The sequence below is a fragment of the Trichomonas vaginalis genome, chromosome II, assembly GCF_026262505.1.
Source record: "Trichomonas vaginalis G3 chromosome II, whole genome shotgun sequence".
Lineage (NCBI taxonomy): Eukaryota > Parabasalia > Trichomonadida > Trichomonadidae > Trichomonas > Trichomonas vaginalis.
In genome coordinates this window covers 20,708,075-20,733,145 of record NC_067204.1, presented here as the reverse complement: position 1 = coordinate 20,733,145, position 25,071 = coordinate 20,708,075, and the positions used below count along the sequence as shown (strand labels likewise).

At 35.3% G+C, this 25,071-nt stretch overlaps 10 protein-coding genes and 3 pseudogenes across 13 annotated transcripts, besides 2 other annotated features; all 13 read left to right on the top strand.

Annotated features, from left to right (window-relative positions):
• Nucleotides 1-3,555: 3,555 nt before the first annotated feature.
• On the top strand, nt 3,556-7,893 carry TVAGG3_0580350 (spectrin binding; the record flags this gene model as incomplete). Its single annotated transcript, XM_001579578.1, has 1 exon — nt 3,556-7,875. One exon carries the CDS (start codon nt 3,556-3,558, stop codon nt 7,873-7,875), a length of 4,320 nt encoding a protein of 1,439 aa, XP_001579628.1.
• Nucleotides 7,894-7,915: 22 nt separating this feature from the next.
• Nucleotides 7,916-8,024: a mobile genetic element.
• Nucleotides 8,025-8,418: 394 nt separating this feature from the next.
• TVAGG3_0580330 (ankyrin repeat protein family) lies at nt 8,419-10,046 on the top strand (the record flags this gene model as incomplete). Its single annotated transcript, XM_001579577.1, has 1 exon — nt 8,514-9,806. One exon carries the CDS (start codon nt 8,514-8,516, stop codon nt 9,804-9,806), a length of 1,293 nt encoding a protein of 430 aa, XP_001579627.1.
• Nucleotides 10,047-10,250: 204 nt separating this feature from the next.
• TVAGG3_0580320 (N6-adenosine-methyltransferase family) lies at nt 10,251-11,429 on the top strand (the record flags this gene model as incomplete). The annotated part of the gene is made up of 1 exon (XM_001579576.1): nt 10,251-11,429. The coding sequence occupies one exon, from the start codon at nt 10,251-10,253 to the stop codon at nt 11,427-11,429; it is 1,179 nt and encodes a 392-aa protein (XP_001579626.1).
• A 207-nt stretch (nt 11,430-11,636) lies between these two features.
• Nucleotides 11,637-13,925, top strand: TVAGG3_0580310 (zinc ion binding; the record flags this gene model as incomplete). The annotated part of the gene is made up of 1 exon (XM_001579575.1): nt 11,637-13,925. The coding sequence occupies one exon, from the start codon at nt 11,637-11,639 to the stop codon at nt 13,923-13,925; it is 2,289 nt and encodes a 762-aa protein (XP_001579625.1).
• Nucleotides 13,926-14,560: 635 nt separating this feature from the next.
• Nucleotides 14,561-25,071: part of a mobile genetic element that runs on past the window's edge.
• TVAGG3_0580300 (protein of unknown function, DUF4106 family) lies at nt 15,730-16,553 on the top strand (the record flags this gene model as incomplete). The annotated part of the gene is made up of 1 exon (XM_051239137.1): nt 15,730-16,553. A coding segment is annotated over one exon (824 nt), but the record flags the coding sequence as incomplete, so codon positions are not given.
• Nucleotides 16,705-18,945, top strand: TVAGG3_0580290 (protein of unknown function, DUF4106 family; the record flags this gene model as incomplete). The annotated part of the gene is made up of 1 exon (XM_051239136.1): nt 16,705-18,945. The coding sequence occupies one exon, from the start codon at nt 16,705-16,707 to the stop codon at nt 18,943-18,945; it is 2,241 nt and encodes a 746-aa protein (XP_051096960.1).
• TVAGG3_0580280 (protein of unknown function, DUF4106 family) lies at nt 18,978-20,582 on the top strand (the record flags this gene model as incomplete). The annotated part of the gene is made up of 1 exon (XM_051239135.1): nt 18,978-20,582. The coding sequence occupies one exon, from the start codon at nt 18,978-18,980 to the stop codon at nt 20,580-20,582; it is 1,605 nt and encodes a 534-aa protein (XP_051096959.1).
• On the top strand, nt 20,959-21,495 carry TVAGG3_0580270 (protein of unknown function, DUF4106 family; the record flags this gene model as incomplete). Its single annotated transcript, XM_051239134.1, has 1 exon — nt 20,959-21,495. One exon carries the CDS (start codon nt 20,959-20,961, stop codon nt 21,493-21,495), a length of 537 nt encoding a protein of 178 aa, XP_051096958.1.
• TVAGG3_0580260 (uncharacterized protein) lies at nt 21,500-22,297 on the top strand (the record flags this gene model as incomplete). The annotated part of the gene is made up of 1 exon (XM_051239133.1): nt 21,500-22,297. One exon carries the CDS (start codon nt 21,500-21,502, stop codon nt 22,295-22,297), a length of 798 nt encoding a protein of 265 aa, XP_051096957.1.
• TVAGG3_0580250 (uncharacterized protein) lies at nt 22,326-22,996 on the top strand (the record flags this gene model as incomplete). The annotated part of the gene is made up of 1 exon (XM_051239132.1): nt 22,326-22,996. A coding segment is annotated over one exon (671 nt), but the record flags the coding sequence as incomplete, so codon positions are not given.
• TVAGG3_0580240 lies at nt 23,130-23,557 on the top strand (annotated as a pseudogene). The gene has a single exon. A coding segment is annotated over exon 1 (428 nt).
• Nucleotides 23,591-24,174, top strand: TVAGG3_0580230 (annotated as a pseudogene). The gene has a single exon. A coding segment is annotated over exon 1 (584 nt).
• TVAGG3_0580220 lies at nt 24,211-24,629 on the top strand (annotated as a pseudogene). The gene has a single exon. A coding segment is annotated over exon 1 (419 nt).

Genomic DNA, 25,071 nt, shown 5'->3' with positions numbered 1-25,071 from the left:
CTAAAGTTGTTTAAATATTCCAACTTTTACACTCATGGAACATGATTTTTGTGTTTTGGCACTTATGATCAGAACATGGAAATATACAATGAACGTCACTCATATGAAGTAAAGAGAAAATATGTTCACTCATTTCTGGAAGATTCTACAATTTTTTTAAATTTTTATGAAATATCAAATAAGAAAAGAATGAAATTAGAAAAGTTAATTTGGCTACAGCTTGAACATAGACAAACCGAGTAGAAGTTTTTGGTTGGTAGCCATTCAAAAATATTGAGATCAATATATCGAATCCAAAGCTCAACACATTTAACATATGTACCTTGTTTGCAAGGTACTCCAGGAATAGTGTTATTATTTGGATATGGATAAAATTGAGTGGCCCCAATTTGGTAATGCCAATACTTATGAAACGTGTTGCCATCTATATACGCATACGTCTCATTAGAAACGAATAAGCCCTCAAATGTTAATTTTGATTCATTAATAAGAGTGCATTGGATATTCATTGGACGAAATACGACATCAGTGGCTGAACTTGTTCTGAATGAATTGTTTGTTTGATTGAAAAAGAAAAAGTCATTCGGGTATGTGTCGGGTTCGTAGTATAAAAAGTTAAATGTGTTTTCGATGTAAAATCGTTCGTCTATAGAGCCAAGAACACTAAATCGGTCCGTTTCGTTAATAAACGAGACTTGTTCTCGAAGTGTGTTATTGTCACGGCTGAATAACTTGTAGTTTGTTGTGTTATGATGGAAAATACGAACCCAATTTGTATCATTGATTGTCGCAACTTTATATCCTTTATAATTGTTTAAATAGTGCAACTTCGACTATCACAGATCTTACCTTTCGATATTTGAATAATAAAAAAATGAAAATTAAATGAATATCCTTTCTTTTTGGACGATATAATATAGCATACATTTATGAAAAATCATTAAATTCAATGAAAGAAAAAATGAGAAAATTAAATTTTTAAGAAATATCGAATAATATGGGAATCAAGACATCAATATTCAGTCTGTTCCAGAATATGCATTGACAAACAGAATAATACTTTTTTGTTGGAAGCCAGTCAAAAACCCTCAAATCATTAAACCTGATCCAAAGCTCATCACACTTAGTTCCTTTTGGCGAAGTACATGGGGCACCAGCAATAGTATTTACGCTTAGATCTGGCCAAAATTGATTTTCTCCTATCGGGAAAAACCAATAATATAAGGCTGAATTGCCATCTATAAACGTAGATAGATCATTAGAAATCGTTAAACCTGTTAATGTGGAATTTCTATCTGAAATAAATGTACAATCGTTGAGTACAGGTTTAAAAGAAAAACCTGTTGCAACTTTTGTTTTAAAGGGGTTATTTGTTTGATTGATAAAGAAAAAGTCGTTAGGAAATGTATCAGGTTCGTAGTATAAAAAATTATATTTGTTGTTTATATAAAATCGTTCGTCTATAGAGCCAAGAACACTAAATCGGTCCGTTTCGTTAATAAATGAAACTTGTTCTCGAAGTGTGTTAGTGTCGTTGCTGAATAACTTGTAGTTTGTTGTGTTATGATGGAAAATACGAACCCAATTTGTATCATTGATTGTCGCAACTTTATATCCTTTATAATTATTTAAATAATGCAGCTTTTTCTTTCAAGCAATTCACAGGTCGATGATTTACTTTGAAAAATTTAAACTTAACAATATCTCTATTTCTTTTAACCGTTCGTACTTGGCATTAATATATTATTAATCAATGAATTTAGAAAATATATTTTTATGAAAATTCGAATAATAAAGAGAGGAATATAATATAATTGGGATTACTCCAAATCACACATCGGCATATAGAGCAATTCTGTTTTGAAGGGATCCAATCGAAAACCTTCAAGTCATTATACCGAATCCAAAGCTCGACGCATTGAGTTTCAGATGTTGAATTACATGGTACACCAGGTATAGTATTTATATTGTACTTCGGCCAAAAAGTGTTTTCTCCTATATTGTAGTGCCAAAAATTAGTGTATGAATTACCATCTAAACATGTATTATTTTCATTAGAGATCGTTAAACCTGTAAAATCATACCTCGAATCATTCTTTAAATTACAATCTTTGATTACAGGTCGAAAAGAAACATCTGTAGCGTTTTTGGTCCTGAATGGATTGTTTGTTTGATTGAAAAAGAAAAAGTCATTCGGGTATGTGTCGGGTTCGTAGTATAAAAAGTTAAATGTGTTTTCGATGTAAAATCGTTCGTCTATAGAGCCAAGAACACTAAATCGGTCCGTTTCGTTAATAAATGAAACTTGTTCTCGAAGTGTGTTATTGTCGTTGCTGAATAACTTGTAGTTTGTTGTGTTATGATGGAAAATACGAACCCAATTTGTATCATTGATTGTTGCAACCTTGTATCCTTTATAATTATTTAAATAATGCAATCTTTGTCAATATTCAATTCGCAATTTGGGATTATTTTTTTTTTTTAAATAACTCTCATTTTTCACATATGTATATCTAATGTATTTTCATTTAAGGATCTCGTTTGGAGAAATAACGGCTGGGATCTCCAAATTCCAAAATATAAGCTTCTCCAATTTTGTAAATTTTAATGTAAATTATACCCTATTTTTTACAAATATTACTCCCTAGATTCTTATCAAAATGCCAGATTTTAACTTTACAAACCATTAGATTTGTAAAGTTTGAAATGTCAAAACTCCCAATGAGTTCACCTCACATTTTCTCCATGGAGACGTGGAGAAAGTATTCAATTTTGAATTGGTGAAGAAGACAGACTAGTTCAATTTCTCCATGGAGATGGAGGAATGGAGAAGCTTTGGAGACGGGCATTGCCTTCGTTTTCATGGAAACTTCCTATGGGCAATATTTTTGGGATTTCAATGATCTACTGATCCCAAGAAATAATTCCAATATTTATTTAGATATATTATTTGAATTTTTATTTCTTGAATGTTAATCAGCATTTATGGCGAGTTTATATTATATTTCACCTATAGATATTAGTCACTACCACAAAATATCATATCACAGATTTTTTATGCATTTTCAATTTAAAACAATCTTTATTTGATAATACGAATAAAACTACAATAGCTTTCATCTAATCTATTAATGATCTCTCTTAGATCATCGATAAAATTAAATCTAAAATATTTTTCATTGATTCCCAATAAAATCAGTTTAGCCTAAGGGAGTTTGCTTTCGCATTTCTATGTTGATTACTTTCATTTATATTATTCATGAAATTACAAAAATATTCTTTGATATAATTTGCCAATTGTTAATTAAATGTTAAGTACTTCCTACATATCAAGTTTGAGCACAAGCTTGTTAAATTTAGGAACATGACTGATATTGAGATATATATTTTGCCAATTTGAAGTTTACAATTTGTAAAATGTCTCCAAACTGAAGTTTCGAGTTGGAGAAGATTTTTCTCCATATGGATGAAAATTTCATCCATATTGGTTAGATTATATTCCAACTTTGTCGAATACGAAAAGATTTCACTTCTATTGTCACTTTTTATTTAAAAATGAATTCACAGTCAGCAGAAGCCCTTATTAAAGCAATTCAGGCAGACAATGACCGTGAATTTGCCAAGCTTTGCCCAAGTGTCTTCCCATTATATTCATTTCCAACACAATTTTACAAGCCAACAGAAGAATTACTAAAAGATCAGCCTCCATTAGTTTCAATCTGCGTCTACTATGGAGCCAAAAAGTGCCTTGAATATTTGTCATCAAAAGGCGCAGATTTCACAGATACAGACGATTTCGGTCGTGAGCCAGTTCATTTCCTCGGTTATTCACCAAACATTCCATCATTAATCGAATTCTTCTCACGCAAAGGCATCAATTTCAACTCAGTTGATAACAGTGACAAGAACTTATTAACAAAAGCTCTCGAAATGACAGATTCTGCACTTCTCAGACTTATTTTACAGTACAAGATCTGTTCATACAAGTCCGACTCTCAAGGCCATTCCCCATTCTACATCGCTGTTCAGTCAGGAAACTTATCATCCGTCCAAACTCTTTTCGAGTTGTACTATGAACAGATTCGTGGTGAAATCATGTCCAGTGATGATGTCATCAACTGCGCTATCAAGCACAAATACACAGATATCGTTGTTTACCTGATGAATAAGCAATCAGGTCGTGACTCGAAACATCACATTAACACGAGTATTTTCCTATCCAACCAAGATCTCCTCAAATACTTCATTACAATTGGCGAAGATGTCAATGAACCGGACGAAACCGGATATACTCCATTAGTTTTTGCCATACAACGTGATCAGATCAAGATGGTCGACTATTTACTGGATCACGGAGCCAATCCTCTCATTGGCGGAAGCGAAATGCCATTCAAGACCGCAATTGATGTTTCATCCGTCGAAGTCATCAACAGATTCATCACAAACCTCAAAGATATCAATGCTTTGGACCAGAAAGGCTACTCCATGTTACATTATTCAGCAGATCACACCCCATACGATGAACAAATCTTCATGAAACTTATTCAAAGCGGTGCAAGTCTTTCAACAGAAGCAACTGATGGAACAACACCTGCAGAGTTACTTGTAAGAGCAGGAGATTCAAGAGCTATTGCCGCTTTGATTAAGAACGGAACACCAATGTTTTCCGATGGATATTCTATATTACATTGTGCAGCATCATTTAACAACACAGAGATAATGAAAATGGTTATTGATACGCACAAAGTTGATGTTAAAATGCCATTTGGAGATCAAACACCTCTTATGGCAGCAGCATCAGCCAATCCAGAATTTTCTTTCCCACTGGAATCAGGTGATGTTCCATCTGTTTTGGATGATATCAGTTGTTTATTGGATGTTGATGTGTTTGAAGAGCATTTCAAAGCAGCAATCATGCTAATTAATTATGGCGCTGATCCAACAGATCCAAATGTTCTTCAGAACGCAATTCTTTCTGGTGATCCTTTAGCTGTTTTCTTCTTGTTAGTTATGGGTGCAAATCCAGCAGGATTAATGAATGGAAGAACTTTGATTTCTGAGGCTTCTGAGAGAGGTTTGAGTGTTATTGCAGCTATTCTTATTTTCTTCGGTGCTTCAGATGATGAAGTAGAAGTTCATGAAGAAGATATTCCTCTGTTCCAACTCTTCTTCTCAAATAACAAGATTTTGCAGATTTGTACTAAATTCTCTCCTCCTGAAATTTTGAGATATATCGTAGAAAAAGGTGAAGGAATCATTGATATCGATGAAGAAGATGATCACGGGAGAAGACCAGTACACCAAGCCATATTAAATGGAATGATTACTAACTTAGAAATCTTGTTCGAATACGAAGCAAGTAGAACACCAATTGACATTTCACATCCTAACTTAATTTACTCTTTGGCTGCAACACAAGCGATTTCTTTAGTCAAAACTAAGACAACACAAATGAGATATGAATACTTGACACGTGTTGTTGAATTGTTGATGGAAAGAGGTGAACAAATCGATGCAAAAGATCATAATGGAAAAAGTCCACTTCAAATTGCATTTGAATGCAGAAACATGAGAATGGTCGAAGTTTTAATGAGACACAATGCAGATAGAAACTTCAGCCAATCAACACAATCATTCTTCCAATATGTTTTAAGTCTTACTGACTTCACTTCTCGTGACAGATTAGATTTTACAAGATATATCAATACTGACTTCGATAGACAGCCTGATGATGATTTCGAAATGAACGGAACAAAGATCGATATCAGTATGATGGCACATATTGTTGTATTGGCAATTAAACTTGGAGAAAAGATTGATTCATTGTTACCAAATAATGAAACAATTCTCCACGTTTTCTGCAGAAACAACCTCATTTCTTTGGTCGACTACTTAGTCCAGAAAGGAGCAAACATCAATGCAGAAGACAACAACAAACAAACACCAATACATCATATCGCAATTACAGGAGATTGCGACAACATCGAGAGATTGGATAACATCCAAAACGTTCACTACAACGAAGTGGACAATTTCGGAAGAACTCCTTTCTCTTATGCATGCCAGCACTCAAAAGGTCCATTCCTCGCTTTCTTGGTCGAACACGGTGCATCTGTTAACCTCGTCGATTACGAAGGTGTTCCTCCAATCAATTACGCAGTTATTGATGGAAACTTCGACAGTTTCAGATTCCTACTTAGAAATGAAGCTTCTCCATTCGCTTCTGACAAGAACAGAGTTGCTCCAATCCATATCGCTGCAGAAAAGGGTCTCATGGAAATTCTCTATGACTTAGTTCGTATTCCAGGACAAGTCAAACTGAGAGATTCCAAAGGAAATACTCCTCTACATTATGCAGTCAAATACAACCAGTTGAATGTCATTAGGTTGTTGACACAAGACAGAACAACAATCGTTGAAATGAACAATGACAAAGAAACTCCACTTACAATGGCATCAAATCAGTCAAATGCTGATTTAGTTTCCTATTTCTTCTCTTTGGGAGCGAAGTTCTCTCCTTCACAGTCATTCAACGCTTTGAGAGGTCCTTTGTCGAGAAACGAATACGAGTTCGCCAGACAAATGCTCGAACACGGTTTACATCCTTATCTCAAGTCAGGAAAGAATTCTTTGTTGACATGGGCTGTTTTGAGAAAGGACATAAATACAATCAAATGGTTGATAACAACAGCAAAGGTCATGCAACCAGTAAAAGACCAAGATTTCACTGCTTTTGCATGCGCTTATGTGTTGGAATACGATGAACTCTGCCAGTTCTTGATGAAGATTTATCTAAACAACACAAACACAGCAATATTAGGCTCATTCATGCCAAACTTGCCACAAAGAATTGCTGAAATCAGAGGAAGAAGATCAGTTGAAATCCACGAAAGTTTGCTCAAAGAAGTCATCAATTTCGGACAAAGATATCTTCCTGCAGAACTCCGTAAGTTCATCCAAGTTTCACACAGATACACAATGTACCAGTTCTTGATGGCCGCATTGGAACAGATCGATATCCAGAGTCTTTTGACAGAAAACGATCGACAGAAATTCGAATACGCTTTCTCAAAGATATCGATACAACTCTTCCAGTTAATGCTGCAGAAAGTCGATGTCAACTCCATAAAGAAGGCAATTTGGGAGGGATCAATCGACGACATGCACAACTGCTTGAGCGGATTGGATCTCTCTGTCACACAGAAGATTTTAGGTCCACAAGCAACAGACGCAATAAAGAACGCCTTGAACTCAAACGATGTCAATGTCAAGAAAGACGTTTTGACAAAACTCGCTGTTGAAATGATCAGAATTTCATATCACAGGAACAAAGTTGAGATGATGCAGGCAGCTCTCGAAGCAGGTGCTTCTCCAAACATAAGGAATGAAGAAGGATTTACATTACTCCATCAAGCAGTTCTTAATGGAGATGCCGAAATGGTCAAACTCCTTCTCAAATACGGCGCAAACCAGAACAAACTCAATAAGTCAACAATGAGAATGCCAATCGATGACGCAGTAAGACTGAAGAACCCTGAGATTGTACAGATATTGATCGCGTACGGTGCTGATATGGCTCACTACGATGAAAACGGAAACACATTCATCCACGAGGTCATCCACACAGGACAGAACGAGTTGCTCAAGGCAATCCTTCAGTGGGGTGTTTCCACACAGATCAGGAACAGCGAAAACAAGACTTTGCTTCATACAGCAATCGAAACACAGAACGTCGAAGCTTGCAGAATCTTGCTCGATAACTACGCTTTGACTGATGTCGCTGATAACAACGGTAACACACCTGGTAAGTTGGCTATGAACTCTCAGAACCCAGATATCACTATGATTCTCTTCAGCCGTGGCCAACGCGCATAAACTTAATAAATAAATGTTATATTTTCATGTTTTTTTTTTAGGGTGCACTTAATCCCCTATGACATGGCCTTCAATTCAGATGGCATTTCAATGACGCTTATCACCAGTTGTCAAAATTGAATTAAAGTCAGATGGGCGTAAGTGCAGCCTTAATATATTTCTCATTGAATCTTAAGCTGCTCCCAAAATCAATGTTTCAAAGGTCTTCAATGAATCGAAATCTAATTTTTTAAAGATCTAGTAACTAAATCTGATCTGAAATGGCTAAGACAGCATGTATAGGTATGGAAAAAGGTGTATTCGCCCCCTTTTCCCGCGAATTTCTACAAATGCAAATACCCAAAATATATTCAAATTCATTTTAATTACTCAAGCATATTTATATCACATTAAATGGAAATCTTGTAAAATATTCCTTATTTAGAGTCAAAAAGAGGAAATTTCTAAAGAATTATAGAATCATGAGAAATCTTAAAATTTGTAAAGTAAATTTCGACTTTTGTAAAGCATTGAAAATTAAAAAAAATATGAGTATAGGTATTACTCACAATTATAAGTACATTGCCGCTCACCTCGGACAATACATTTAAGATGAAAAGTTATTTACCACGTTCGAAATCGAAGACATCGTTAAAATCATGAAATTTGCCAATTTATCAACAATTGACTTCATTAAAATACTGGAACAAGCTAGTTCTACACATGGTGCAAATAAATTATATTACAGCATCCGAAATGCAAATATAATCATTCAAAACTTTGAAGATGCAATTTCATTTCTTAAATCAGTCAGTAAATTCATGAAAATGAGAATACTTGACGGTACTATTGATTTTTTGGGCCAATTTGAAATGCCAAAGTCTGATTTAATCCCGCAAATCAATCAAATTACCAAAGAACAAGAAAAGAAGGAGATTATTACAAACAAAGAAGAACTTAACAATTCTGAGGATTTCGAGTGTATGTATAAATTCTTTGAAGATCTTGCATCCCAAGGCGATCAAAAAACTATTTCAGAATCTTGTGAAAGCGGTCTCTGGAAGATTAATGGATCTAACGGCAACAATGTACTTCATGAAGCTTGTTACAAAGGAAATCTCACACTTACTAAACTACTCATTGAAAATGGTTGTGATAAGGAATCAAAGAATAATTTTGGCACTAGTCCACTCGTTCATGCATCAGCTGGCGGTCATCTTGAAGTTGTTAAATATCTTGTCTCAATTGGAGCTGATAAAGAAGCGAAGAATAAAGATGGAAATACTCCATTCATTGTTGCATCAGCTGAAGGTCATCTTGAAGTTGTTAAATATCTTGTCTCAATTGGAGCCGATAAAGATGCAAAGAATATTGATGGGCTCACTTCACTCATTGTTGCATCAAACTATGGTCATCTCGAAGTTGTTAAATATCTTGTTTCAGCTGGAGCTGATAAAGAAGCAAAGAATATTAATGGATTCACTCCACTCATTGCTGCATCAAACAATGGTCATCTTGAAGTTGTTAAATATCTTGTTTCAGCTGGAGCTGATAAAGAAGCAAAGAATATTTATGGATTCACTTCACTCATTGTTGCATCACAAAATGGTCATCTTGAAGTTGTTAAATATCTTGTCTCAATTGGAGCTAATAAAGAAGCAAAGAATATTAATGGGCTCACTTCACTCATTGCTGCATCAATTATTGGTCATCTTGAAGTTGTTAAATATCTTGTTTCAGCTGGAGCTGATAAAGATGCAAAGACTATTGATGAGCTCACTTCACTCATTAGTGCATCAAACAATGGTCATCTTGAAGTTGTTAAATATCTTATCTCAGCTGGAGCCGACAAAGATGAAAAGAATATTTATGGATTCACTCCACTCATTAGTGCATCAAGCAATGGTCATCTCGAAGTTGTTAAATATCTTGTCTCAATTGGAGCTAAATAAAGAAGCTTTTCTAAAATGATTCACAAATAAAAGAAACAACTAGATAAACTTCAATTTTCTACTTTCTGTAGTTTTGAACCATAAAAGAGCTTGAAAATAAGTCAGATTTTTTTTAACTTCAAATTATGAGATAATATGCTCTTCAATATGTGTTGTTAATTGTTATGACCAGTGAAATAATTGTGCATCCTAATTTCTGCAAGAAATGTTAAAGTAAGTATATTGATCAATTACTATATGTATTAAAATAGGCTGTATTTTCGAAAAACAAAAAGAATACGAAGTGAATCAATTAGTGTGATATTTCAAGATGTTTTTAATGTATTTATTACAGCCCGCCAAAACTCAGAATTGAAAGAATTGTGGTGCCAAAAAATGTTGTAAATCATTCAAATACTTACCGCGAAAAATAAACGTGCATGGCCAAAAAATCGGAAATAAAAGATGTCGTCGCGCGCAATGAAGAATCGCCGAGTCCCAAATTATAGATTCTCGGACTCTGACGATCCTGATGATGGAGATTGGGAAGATGATTCATCTTCAGATGAGGAAGATACAAAGAAAAAGAAGAAGACAAGTAGAAAGTCAAGAGATTATACTTGGACTGACAAACCAAGAAAAGAAAAAACTGATAAGTCGAAGAGTATCCCATTGAGCCAAATGGCATACAATCCTCCAGCTAAATTTGTGACAGATTTCTCAACTGAAGATTTACACCACTGCCCTGGCGGCGATCCATGCGAATTCATCGAATTTGAGAAGCTTAAGGACATAGTTCTCCGCCCAGAAGAATATATTAACTCAAAATATCGTGGTGTTAATACATTTTTAACGAATTTCAAACCAGATGACCCTGATAAACTGAAATACTTTGGATATAATCAGGAATTAGTTAAAGTTGACCTTAATGAAATTCGTGCTTACACAGACGAAGAACTTGATGCTGAAATCGAAAAGATTGAAGCCGAAATAAAGAAATACGATACAAAAGGCGATTGCACATGCACAATTGTTCCAGCATTTGATGAAAACATCAAGCATTCGGCAGCTATTGCATGTGATGTCAGAGAATTTCCATTTGATAAACTTGGAGCAATTACTCAATTCGATGTCATTACAATGGATCCGCCGTGGCTTATTGCACAGGCTTCAATTACACGTGGTGTCGCCATTAACTATGACCAACTTGGCACTGACACAATCACCCAAATTCCTCTTCATAAAATTCAAAAGAATGGATACATATTCTTATGGGTTATTGCATCCCAGTTAGAAAACGGTATCCAAATTCTCAATAAATGGGGATATGAGTTCTTAACGTATCTCAATTGGGTAAAGATTTCGAAGTACGGTCGTTACATGCCATCACACGGTTACTATCTTCAGCACAATAAGGAAACTGTTCTAATTGGCCGCAAGGGAAGAGATCCCGAAAACATGCGCGCTGAAATGTTTGATGACCTTATTATCCAACAAAGAGGACTTCGTCAAAGCCACAAACCAGTCGAAATATACGAACTTATCGAAAGAGTTTTCCCCAACTCAATGTATCTCGAAATTTTCGCAAGACCCCACAACCTCAGAGAAGGTTGGGTTTCCATGGGTCTTGAGCTTCCGAAATAAGTTTAATAATTGTTGATATAATAAAAAAATATTACTTTGTTGACATATTTCATTATCCGATTATTCTTTCCTTTCATCTGATCAATTATTTGTTATGTAGAATCATGCCTATGATAGAAAGACTTTCAAGCTATTGATTATGTTTGATAAAGTATAAAACCATAAAAGTGACGTTTTAAAATGCCCGTTTAGAAAAAAATTAGAAAAATGACTCAGAACTTAGTTCCTTTAGCTCCTCATACAGAGGACTATAACTATATTGAGTATGAGCTTCAGCTACAGCTTAATGCCCCAAAGCTTAGGATTTCTGACTGCTATGTTCTTAAAAATCCACACGTTGAAGCATCTTATATCAATTACTTCAAAACATTGACGCCTCAAAATGTCGTTGATGTCTTTGTTCCACTTACATCAATCGATCAGACAATTTCTGATATCGCAGCAAAAGGAATTATCGTTAATCCACAAACAGGATTTCGTTTTAAGGTAGGAACATTTGATATTGATAGAGAACAAGAAATGATCGAAGTCATACGCATTACTGTTGCTCTTGGTAACACTCTTAACTTTCAATCTGCATCATCCGACTTAAAGAATTATGAATTCGCTCAAGACCAGCCAACAAGTGGTGTTCTTCGTGCTGGATATCATTCTCTTTGTGTTTCCGATAAGAGTGAATACGTAGTGTTCAATTCTGCCCAAATTAAAACTTGCGAATACATAAGATTCCCAGGCGGAGCTTCTCTTGAACAGCTTAAAGAGGAAGGTGATATCTGCGACCAATGTGGTGTCGCACCTGCTACAATATGGTGTGAAAACGATAACGCAAAATTCTGTGATAAATGTGATGCAGAAGCACATCAATCCCACATCGCAGCACGTCACCGCAGAATGACTCTTGCAGAAGCACGCGCTCTCATGGAATACTGCCCATTCCATAAAGATACAAGAGTTGAATACTATTGCACAGAGTGCCAAATGCCTGTTTGTATTCAATGCAAGATGGTTGGCAGCCACTCAAAGGGCCAAGCAGCCAGCCACCCTCTCATTCCAATCAAACAAGCCTACGCTGAAGCAATTGAAGCAGCTTCCAAAGAAGATCCAATTTTCGCAAGAAGAAGACAAGAAATCGCCCAGAAATCAGAAGCTGCTGATGCCAAGCTCGAAGCAATCATGCAGAACGAGCGCGATGTCGAGCAAGAGATCATGAGACTTGCAAACGCTGCAATAGAACGCGCAAAGCAGCTTTCAAGCGAAAAAGCTTTGATTGTCAGATCTGTCAAAACAGAATTGCAGAGGAAAACGAAGGAACTCGATGTTCTCGCCAAGTTCATTGGTGTCCAAAAGAAATACGCCGGACCACTCGCCTTCCTCAGCGCTTTCGACAGACACTCCATGGCTGTTGCCAATCTCCAAGGCACAGAAGATCTTCCAGAAGACTTAACAGTCGAAGCTGATCTTTGCGTTTATGGAAAACTTGATGTCTGTCCAACAACGAACAAACCAACAAGGAATGTTCGCGAATCTATCTCACAGCTCCGTGAGAACCAGTTAGACGTTGCTCCTCGCGCTGCTCCAATTGCAAGACGCGAATCATCTCCATCCGACATGCAACAAACGAGACGTAGATCATCTGCTTCCAAACAGCAAATTTCGAGTGCTGAGAAACAGAAGAAAGTCGAAAGTGAAGAAGATAACAACCAGGAAGAAGAAGGCTACGATGAAGAAGAGACAGGAAACAGTTTACCACCAAGAAAGAACTTCGATTCAACAGCAAGTATTTCAAGTGCATTTGATTCACCGAAGAAACATCATGACACACCTCCTCCAACATCAGCTCCTCTTCCTCAGAGACAGCAGATTGTTCCAATGCGTCCACCTGTAGAACCACCATCCCTTGTCGAAATGGCCAGGAAGAAAGAGGCAAAGAACAAGTCACGTGGAATTGAGTTAACATTCCAACCATTCGAAGAGTCAAAGATTTTGACAATTCAGTCTCAATCAACAGCTCTTTATCTTTGCTTCCCATTCAGGAATGTTCCTCAGACACATCTCTTATTCAGCACAGAACGTGATGGCAGAGATATCGCTAAGATGCACCAGTTGATCGACAACATCGGAATCACTTGTTTGCTCATCAAGAAAGGTGATTTCATTTTTGGTGGTTTCGCTGCAGCTAAATGGAACAGCGATGGAAAACCATTTGGAAATGGATCAAACTCTTTCTTATTCTCTGTATCTCTCGATGCTTATATCCCTTACAGACCAAGAGTTGCTGACTCTTGCTGCCTCTACGCAACAAAGGATACTTTGACATTCGGAAAATGGGATTTGATTCTTGATGACAACTTCGACACTTGCAGCGCTGTCATTGAAAACTCTTACGGCGTTGGATTCGATAGAGGAAGTACAGAAGCACAAACTTTCTTAGCTGGAGAGCCAAACTTCAGAGCTGATATCGTGGAAGTTTGGGGATTCTTCACAATTGACAAGTAACTTATCTTTCCTTTTCATAATAACATGTTTTAATAAAAATACTCTTCAAATTTTAAAACAATTTTGAACACATTTTTAGTTAATATAGAAATACAAATGTACTTAAAATATCTTTTATATTAGATGATTATTTAGCCAATTATAATACTGAGATGAGTTTACAGTTTTGTTATCTTTGAGAAAGTGCTCAAAATTTTCTTGAAATTGAACAATATCTGCTGATATATAATTTTGGTAATTTTAAATTATAAATCTTTACTCTTAATAAAATGTAGGAAATTTATTAATGTTTAGGCCCCATGTTGTATTAAGAAATTAACAATATCAGTTGAATTTTGTCTCATTGCAATATCAAGAAGTCTTTTATTTAAGGTCGATGAAAAAATGAGCGTTTTTAAAAAACCGCCGTTTGAGAGGAAAATTGAGAGCCTGATGTAAACTTTTTGACATTGTCAAAAACTTTGAAAGGACTAAAAAAATTTTAGTGTCAGAAAGTTTACAAATGTATACTTTCTGACAAACAGACTCTCAGAAAGTACTCAAACTGCGGTTTTTAATTTCCGCACTTTTTTTGGCGACCTTATATCAAATGAATTGAATAAAAATATGGTATATATAAAAAAAAAAAAAAAAAAAAAAAAAAAAAAAAAAAAAAAAAAAAAAAAGGTAGTGGGGCTTCCAGGGGCTGCGCCCCTTCTAGCCCTGAAGATGTTTAGTATAATGAAGTTTTTATTCGGAGGGCTTCCAGCCCTAAGAATTTTTCCCAAGACCCAAGAGGAGGACCGAACCCCAGCCGACCAGCCGTTGACTTTTTTGTCATGATTTCATCGTAAATGTTTTGTCATGATTTCATCGTAAATGTTTTGTCAAGACTTCTTCGTAAATGTTTTGTCAAGACTTCTTCGTAAATGTTTTGTCAAGACTTCTTCGTAATGAGCGTAAATGACCCAAAAATAATGTTTATGTTAGAATGTTAGATCTAACACGTTTTCTAACATGTTTTCTAACATCGTAGAAAACTCATGATTTCTTCGTAAATGTTTTGTCGAAACTTCTTCATCGTAAATGTTTTGTCATGAATTTCATCGTAAATGTTTTGTCAAGACTTCATCGTAAATGTTTTGTCAAGACTTCATCGTAAATGTTTTGTCAAGACTTCTTCGTAAATGTTTTGTCAAGACTTCTTCGTAAATGTTTTGTCAAGACTTCTTCGTAATGAGCGTAAATGACCCAAAAATAATGTTTATGTTAGAATGTTAGATCTAACACGTTTTCTAACATGTTTTCTAACATCGTAGAAAACTCATGATTTCTTCGTAAATGTTTTGTCGAAACTTCTTCATCGTATATGTTTTGTCAAGACTTCTTCGTAATGAGCGTAAATGACCCAAAAATAATGTTTATGTTAGAATGTTAGATCTAACACGTTTTCTAACATGTTTTCTAACATCGTAGAAAACTCATGATTTCTTCGTAAATGTTTTGTCGAAACTTCTTCATCGTATATGTTTTGTCAAGACTTCTTCGTAATGAGCGTAAAGGACCCAAAAATATAATTTAGGGTAGAAGGTTAGATCTAACATTCTAACATAAACATTATTTTTTGGTGTAAATTTCATGATTTTCAAGAGTTTTCTACGATGTTAGAAAACATGTTAGAAAACATGTTAGATCTAACATTCTAACATAAAATATATTTTTGGTGTAAATTTCATGAAAATTCAAGAGGGTAGAAAACTCATGATTTCTTCGTAAATGTTTTGTCATGACTTCTTCATCGTAAATGTTTTTAACTTCACTTAAAATGCCACGTAAGCTACGTAAGAATATACGTAAGAGGAAGGGAGCATTGAAACATCCAAAAGTAAGACTAACACCACAACAACAGTTGCAACAACAAATGCTGAATGACCCCACTATGTTGCAACAAATGTCAAGCAATCCTATGCTTTTAAACCGAGTTCTTGGTGCACAGAGTGGAGGTTTAAGAGCGGCACTTTTAGCGAAAATGGCAGGCTATGGTGGAGCTGCAGACGGAACAGCCTATAACCCTCAAAGTCAAATGAATTTGAGTTCACTCAAAAATCAAATAACAGATGTCAAAAAGTCAAACATAGACATACAGAAGCAAATAAGTGAAAACGAAAAGAAACTAGAATATGACAGACACACAAAGAAACTCAATGAGTTAAACGTAGAGAAAAAGAAGAAAGAAGAACAACTGAAAGAACTAAGTACAGAGGAATATGCGAAAAAAGTGTCAGAAAAAGCAGAAGAAGTAGCAAAAATGGAACAAGATGTTATAAATTTGAAAAACCATACTACTCGATATAAAGTACTGAAAGATGAAGAGATAAAACAAAAAGCCCTGAAGACATATATGGATAGCGATGAGTATAAAAAAGAAGTTGAAGCAAATGTAAAGGCAGAAAAACTTTTACAGTTGCAAAACCAAACCGTACAGTATGAAAACTTAGCACAAGAAAGTAAAAATAACGACGCAGCCATGCAAAAGGCAATGAAAAGCGCAGAATATATAAAAGCTAACAATGACTGGTTAGATGCCCAAGCCAACGCTAAAGCAGCCCAACTCATAGGGTCAATAAGGACAAAAATACAAGCGGATGAAGACAGTTCAAATGAAGCTTTAACGAATGCTGACTTTAAGAACGCCTTCGAAGCTCTTCATAGTAAGGTGAAACAAGTGAACGACTTCTCATCTGGAAAGAAACTGAAGTCTGAAGGTTTCGACAAAGAGTTAAAAGAAGTAGCACAAAATATGACGAAAATAACAGATGCAGCAACGAGACAGGCAGTTCAAAGTGCCTATGACGCCGTTAGAGCAACTGTTGTGAAAAGTCAAGAAAAAGAGTTACAACAGACCAAAACAGACCTAGTAAATGCTTTCTTAAAAACGAAAAGTCAGGTAGGACATTACGCTGCAGATGGAACATATGTGCCAGCTGGTGGAACTTATATACCACCAAACCCCCCAAGAGAAGCACCTGCACCAGGACTACCTAAAACATTTACATCGTCACATGGACACAGACACAGGCATGCACCAAAACCAACACAACAACCAACACAACAACCAACACAACAACCAGCACAACAACCAACAGTTCAAAACCCTGCACAGCAACCAACAGTTCAAAATCCAGCACAACAACAACCACAAACAGAGCAAGGACATAAAAGAAGTAGAGAACAAGGAAACCAAGAATTCTTAAAAATGCTTAAAGAAGAGTGTGGTTTCCCAGATACTGTTGACTTTAGTGACAGATATAAAGAAGCTATTGGAAAGTTCAAGGATGGAAATACTGACCCGAACCTATTTAGCTTTATGGCTCAGCACCAAAACGGATATAATCTCAAACCTGGAAAATACAAGCTCGCTAAGGGATATGATTTAATAGCATATCATCCAAATGACATGGATGAATTTACTCCGAGATATTTGATGTCAGAGCTAAATGACAATTCAACTTTCGTCATGAAACGCGTAAAAAATAGAGACGGAACGAAAGAACAAAAGCTTATGAATGCGGATGACGTAGATAGGGAAATTGTTGAAAACGGTCTCGGAATATATGAAATGCCAGCAGATGAGGTACAAGAAACTCCACAGGAAGAAGTTCAGATACAACCAGACATGGAAGAAATAGTTCAGCAACAACAGCTAGAAGAGCCTGAAGGAAACGAACAAGTCACTCCTTTGGAAACTAACTTCACAGAACTAGATGAAGATTTGGAACAGCCGAAAAATCTTGACCCTCAACAAGAGTATGCGGAGAATATGGAATATTTCCAAGAGTCTAAAAAAAATTCGGCTGACATAGTAGAAGAATATCGAAAAATGTTTGCCGACATACAAAAGACTCCAACACCAGATGAAAATATTCTGCATAGAATGGAAGTACTGAAAGAAAATGTACACAAATACAACAACCCTTTTTACTTACGAGCATTTAACGTTCAATCTTCGGATGAACTCGGTGAAGATAAAAGGTTAAATTTCAAGAAAACATATAGAAATGAAACATTGTTTAAAGTTCATTCAGAACCTAACCAAGATGGAAACAAACCTACTTTTGTTTCTGCAGACGATGGAACTACAATGAGATGGGGTCATAAAGCTAACCCGGATAGGTGGTTCATAAACTTACAACCTCAATTCCAAGAAGTTGTAGACGCAATGGAAGTCAATGGTGAACCAGATATAGCTGGTATTTTCAGCGCGGCTTTAATGCCATTGAAAGATATGAAAGATGCAGATATTTTGGACCAGTATGAAATGAACATGGCTGATGGAAATATAACACCTGACGTTCTAAAACATTTATCTCAAAGAACTACACAGAACCATAAAGATGGTATATTTGGTGAAGAGTTTAGAAAGAAAGTTAGGGAGAGAGAAGGAAGAGAACCTATTGTACATGACCTTGCAAACGAAAGTTTACAAAATGTCATAAAAACTTACTTTGCAGACAATGAACTGAGAAGGGATGAATATTTAAGAAAACTCAAATGGACAGTACCAGATGAAATGTTAGTATTGAAAAACATGTTCCTTGACAAAATAAAACCAACTACAGAAATAAACGACGCAAGACTGAAAGATTGGGTAAAAGCTTTCCCATTCACAAAAGATATTGTTGGTAACATGGAAAGAAAACCAGAATGGCTACAAAAACATATATTTGGAAACGAGCATATTCCATATGGACAGGCACTGTTTGAAGAGCTTGAACCAGAAACTCAGGAAAGAGTCATGCAAACAATACGCAAAGACTCAAATACAGACTATGACAAACTCTTTCTAGGATATAGGTTACCTGAGATGGGCGACCAGAGCCAAAAGGCAAAAAGGACATGGGAAATTTGCAACATACTAGATGAACATAATGCAAAGATGCAACAACTTCAAGCAGAGGGCAATGAAGGAAAAAGAAGAGTTAAAAACTCAGTCAGGAAGAAAGTAAAGCTTGGTCCACGTGGGTTCTATTATGACATATAAATCCAACTATTCTATATTTTTACTCATATGAAATGTACGCCGCTCAGAATATAACGCCAACAGTTTTGGATGCCATGAACGGAAATGTTTCCGAATGGTATAACGAATGCGACAATGCCATTAGAAGGTCAGAAATAGTTCCTGGAACTTACGAATATACAACTGCTGTTTCTTATGGAAACGTAGGTGAGTTTGGAGAAGGTTCTTCAACAACAGTAGATATTGCTTGCGACAGGTTTCATATTATTTCTATTGACAACTCATTCTTATACGTGGAACAAGACATTGAAATAAAACCTTCTGCCAAGTTGTCTGACAAGAAAGGTTGCAATGGAATTTTCTATGTCGGATACCAATATGCTCCAGAAGTTTTCATGGGATATAAGATATATTCTAACTCTGACTTAGTTCAAACAGTAACATGGGCAAACTATGAATGGTTCGCTTTGAGAAACTCAGTACAACCACAAGCTAGAGAACAAACAGACCAGTATGCAACTATTGAGAAAATAAGAAGACTTGACCCTAACGTTCCAGGAGTTTATGTTAACCTTTCTGGTTCAGATGGAAATGCAGTAACCAAAGTAAAACTGAAACTTAGAGTTCCTTTGTCATCTTTCCTCATCTTCAGGTTTTTAAGATACTTGCCAAACTGGGCAGGAAAAATTTCTATCGAACTTACTCCAAGCAAAAATAACTTAGTCATTGCACCAACACAAGACCCATTCAGCATTGCTGTAGCTGGAACTGGTGGAGCCAAGTTCTGTGACTTTTGCAAAGACAAAGTTGACTTAGACTTTGGTTTCTCAAACTTCAACACTGAAGTAAACTACTATTTCAATGCTGCTGGAACTGCTTGGGACCCAGTTAAGTTCACATGCGAAAAATTTGAATGCAAGAGAATAGAAAGCAGACTTGCAGTCTATATGTTGGACCCAGATATTTCAAATGCTTTAGCTGCCAAATATATTGCAGTTCCACTTATGTTCCCTATACACCAAATATCTGTCAAAGACTTTGCAGGTGAAGTTGGAAACCAAAGTGCTGACCCAGGTGCAAGAACAGATATTGCTTTAACAACTGCAATGAAACATGCAGATACTATGTTTGTACTGTTCAGACGAACTATAAATGACTATTCTTGTTTCTACAACCCCGGTATTAAATATCATATAAACATAGATGGCAAATACTATCCAAGAGAAGAATATTCCACAGTTGAGGATATGAGGTCATACAACTTGACATTAGATGCTATGAACTTTAACAACAACTTCACAACAACCATTAACCCTGAAATGCAAAGTTCTATTATGCCATATGTGAAAGTATGGACTCATACAGGAGGTCAAAAAACTCAATATACAAATGGAGACCGTTCAAACTTTTGGCTTGGCATTCCATTTGCTGACTCAGAAGACTTTATGGGTGGTATTTCAACTGTTGGTACTGTACAAATACAATATACTGGTGACAGAGACGGTCCAGATGAATTGAGAGCAAAGAAGTTTACAAAACCAATAGCACTTTTCACGGAAGATGCTCTTTTGAAGATTCGTTCGATGAAACCTGCTGGGGCTCCTCAGATTGGCATAACGACAGCTTCCATCGAGCAGATTTTGGCAGCAGGTCAGTAAGTTGTTCTTGAACTGACTTCTCTCCGTCAAATATTGACAGTACGCCAGTTTTGACATAATATTGTATTATAAACTTTCCTTTAGTAATATCTGTAAGTTTTGAAGTTATATTTTTGTCTGCTTCAAGAACTTTCACCATCTCGGTTATACCAACTTTCTTTGCTTTATGAAAATATTTAGGTTCAGCAAAGACTGCTATTCTATAACATTTTCCATTGTTTGTATAAAGAACTATTCTGTCAATGAACTTGTATTGTTTGTGTGTGTAAACTTTGTTTTGCTTCAATTCGAAGAGATACTCGAATACGTCCATCTTTTTATTCTAAGTAAAATGTCATTTCCGAAAAATAGAAGCGTGAGTGTTTCAAAAGGTTTAATGGCGGTGGCAGATGTGAAGTTAAATTCACCAACTCAAACAAACAGTCAAAGTGTTGTTGTCAATGTCAAAGAAAGAGATGTTGAAGTGGGGAAACCATACGAGGACGAAGATGGTATAACAATTGTTCCTGTAAAAGAACAACCAACATATCCTGAAGTTAGCAGAGAGTTAAGTTCTGTTGCAGATATTCGAAATGACTACCAACAACTTAAAGACAAACTTAAAACTCAGGAGAAGATTTGTCAAGCTTTAGGTATAATGTTAAACTTGGTCGAACACAACCCTGTAAAGGTGAGCTCCTATGTCATCGCACCTCGTGAAGTTTTGAAAGAACTATTGAAACTTTTGACAGAGGCAGACGATATAAACATCAAAGAAATAGAACCCGACATTGCTTGCTGTGGTGTTTCATATAATGTCATTGACAAGATATACGTTATGAAAGGAGGTGAAACGTTGAACTTAAAATATAGTTTCCCAGACGTTATAAAAATATTTGACGACCACAACATTTCATTAAAATTTATTTGCTAAGTAAATGGCAGAAGACATAATGGTTTATACTATTACGACTAAAAACCCTGAGTCATATAATTCTATAACAACAAACTTACAAAGTCCTCAAGGACGATATTGTAAACTAACCTTAAACACAATGACGACTAAAGCCTGTTTTGCTCTTTTGACACCAGAAGATTTTATTGTTGTGAATGGTAAAAAATACTCCTTTGAAGATACTTACTCAGATATACCACCAACAGGTTTTGTTGACTTATTTAATACTTTAAGGACGAGTGTAACATGTGCTGCAACTAGAGCAGGTTTCATTATGTTTGGATGTCCGACTGAGTTTACTATAAACAATATGAGCTATAATACAAAACTTATTTCTGGTTTTTACTACCAACAGTTTCCTATAACAGGAAAAGGTGTCATACAAGGAATGTCTATTCCATTGACATTAAGCACACCAATCTTATATATTGTTTCAAACTTAGGTTCAAAGTGTTATTCGAATGTCGACAGAAACTATTATGACCAAAAGATACTTATGCGTATAAACAATACTTTCTCTGCTGGTTTGCCTATTGTTCATTCGAATGCAGAATTTTCAACCTTAGTGAACTCAAACACTTTGGCAAGTATAACGTTGACATTAGTTGACGCAAACTTTGTTCCTGTAAAACTTTTATGTCCTATGTATTTGTCAATGACGGCAGAAAGTTTCGAATTGGAAGATGCAACTGGTGAAAGTATTGTATTACAAGAACAACTTCAACAACAAATAGCTCAAGAACAACAAATGCAACAAATGGAACAACAAAGTCAAGAATAAAAAAAATATTTTTTTTATTTTTATAAAAATGTACAGAATAGATGTTTCAGATTTTTATGACTTCCAAGCATTCAGAAATATGTGTCCATTTCGAGACTATAACAAAGCAGTCGAGAATTTGAAACGTTTAGTCATTTATGTTGACTCTGCCCCAGAATGTTATGTCATGAAAGAATGGGATGTTGTCTTTAACAAACCAAGAGCAACAATAGTGTCTGAACAAGAATGTAGACAGAAACTTAAGAAAATAAAAGTTGTACAAGTTGGCATGAAGATGTTAGATGCTTGGGATATCTTATTGTCAAAGTTAGAAGATTTTTCAGTTCGAGGTATAAAGTTTTATACACCTTCTCCAAACTTCTATTCTATCTTCACTGGATATAAATATGAACAAGTAGAATGGAAAGAAAATATTATAGAAGCTTGGTTAGACCATGTCAAAGAAATTATATGCAATGGAAACGAAAGAGTCTATGAGTATATCTTATGTTGGTTTGCAAACATCTTACAACATCCAAGTGCTAAAAATGAAACTGCTCTCATTATAATTGGAAAACAAGGAACTGGTAAGAACACATTCTTTACAGATATTTTGTGCAAACTGTTAGAGGGCTATTCGAACCCGAATATGACAAACTTAGAAAACATCTGCGGCAAGTTTAACTCCTCAATAGAGAATATGAAACTTATAGTATGTAACGAACTTCAAAGTATAGATACAACAAAAGTTTTGAACTCAGATGCTTTGAAGAGTCTTATAACAGATAAAGTTGGAGTTGTTGAAAGAAAATATAAAGACCAAAGAGTTTGTGAAAATGTTGCAAACTTCATTATGGTTTCAAACAATACTGTTCCGATGAAGTTAGAAAGTTCTGACAGAAGATATGTAGTTGTCAGAACTCAGATTCTCATATGCAGATACAGAATATTTTGACGACTTAGCAGAAACTTTGACATCTGACTTTTACAACCACTTGTTCTCATATTTATGACATTAGATATTTCAAAGTTCAATCCAAGACAAATTCCATATACCGAAGAGAGACAAACATTGTTAGAAGCAAACAAGAGGTATATGAACTGTTTATAGATGAGACTAACTTTGAGTGTTTAGATGAAAGGTCATTGTACGATGAATATAAACAATATTGTCAAGAGTATGGTTATATGACAGCGTCTAAACGTACATTCTTGGCAAATGTCAAAAATCTTTTAGATGTTCAGAACGGCGTATATACAAAGAAAAATTTTTCTGAGTAAATTTTAAAAAAATATTTTTTTATTTTATTTGAAATGTACGCTGAGTTTGTTGGAAAAGACTGTTGGAAAACTTGTTTGTTAGATGAGAAATATGAAATTCACTGTTGTGAGTCATTTGAAGTCAGAAAAAAAGAGACAAAAAGAGTTTTAAGCGAATGGGAGCAAAATAACGGATATGCTAGGATGAAGATGAGTGGAAAAAACTATTTTAAACATATTGTCATTGCAACTCATTTTATACCGAACCCTAACAATTTACCTTTTGTAGACCATATAAACCATATAAGAAACGACAATAGACTTGAAAACTTACGTTGGGTCACTCGTTCTGAAAACAATAAGAACAAAAGCAAATTTGCAGATATAGTATTCGAATTTGTCGACGAACTAGAAGATGAAGCAATTGAAATTACAGACTATGGCAAGCATACGTTTGAGTTTTACTACTATAGCGAAGAACAGGACTCTTTCTACTTTTATACCGGCGTAACTATAGAAAATTACAATAGTATTTTACTAAGGATGGCTATGCTTATGTAAACACTAGAGATACAGATGGAAAACGCGTTCAAATACGTCTTAACAAATTCAAGAAGCTATATGGCATACCATTTTAAAACGTTTTTAAAAAAAATATTTTTATCGATAGAAAGATGACGAAATATATTTCAGTCAACAAGTACATGACAGAAGTCAAAGAAGAACTCGACCCATTCATATATTTGAATATTTACTTCTACCATTTTGAAAAGTCTACATTTGACAAAGTTTGGAACATCGAACCCGTTAAGTTTGCTATTGTGACTAAAAATGGTGCGAAATTTGAAGACTTAGACATAGAAGGTTGTTAGCAGTCAAAGAAAATTTTGACAGAAACGTTCTCAAACCTTAAAGAAGGCAAAGCATACAAACTTGTTATACTTATGAACCAAAGAAAGCAGACGACTATGAATATTATGAGTCTAAAGTTGTAGAAGTTCAAGGTAAATTGGGTAAAAAGATTTTAGAGTCTAAGCCAGTGTTTACTCCTAAAGAGGAAGAGAACATTGACATTGACCCAGAAATGTTCTAAAAATAAAATTTTATTTTTACATGTCAATTTCTTTTCTTCTCTGGCCTGGTTCTTTCTTTCTCTTCTTCTACTTTCTTTTCTTTCTTTTTCTCTCTCTTCTTTTCTGGTGGAGTTATGTCAAACTTCTCAGAACCATATTTTTTGTAAAAGTTCTTTGTCCTTTAATAGCTCTTCTATTCTGTTTTCTATTTCATCTTCAAGAACAGCGCATGTGTCTTCTTTGCATTCTAAGAAGTTTTGTTGGACTTCATCTCTCCAAGAGGCGTCATCTCTGTCAACAAGTCTGTCATTGACAAATTTTAAGACTTCTCTGCTTAATGTTTTATGGTTCTTGTCAATTCCAGAAACAGAACTTAGAACAAATTCACCTTTCTTGTTTACACTATGTAAGATTTTATGGTCGACAGATGTTTTGCTGTCGAAAAGTTTGTCTCGATATAGA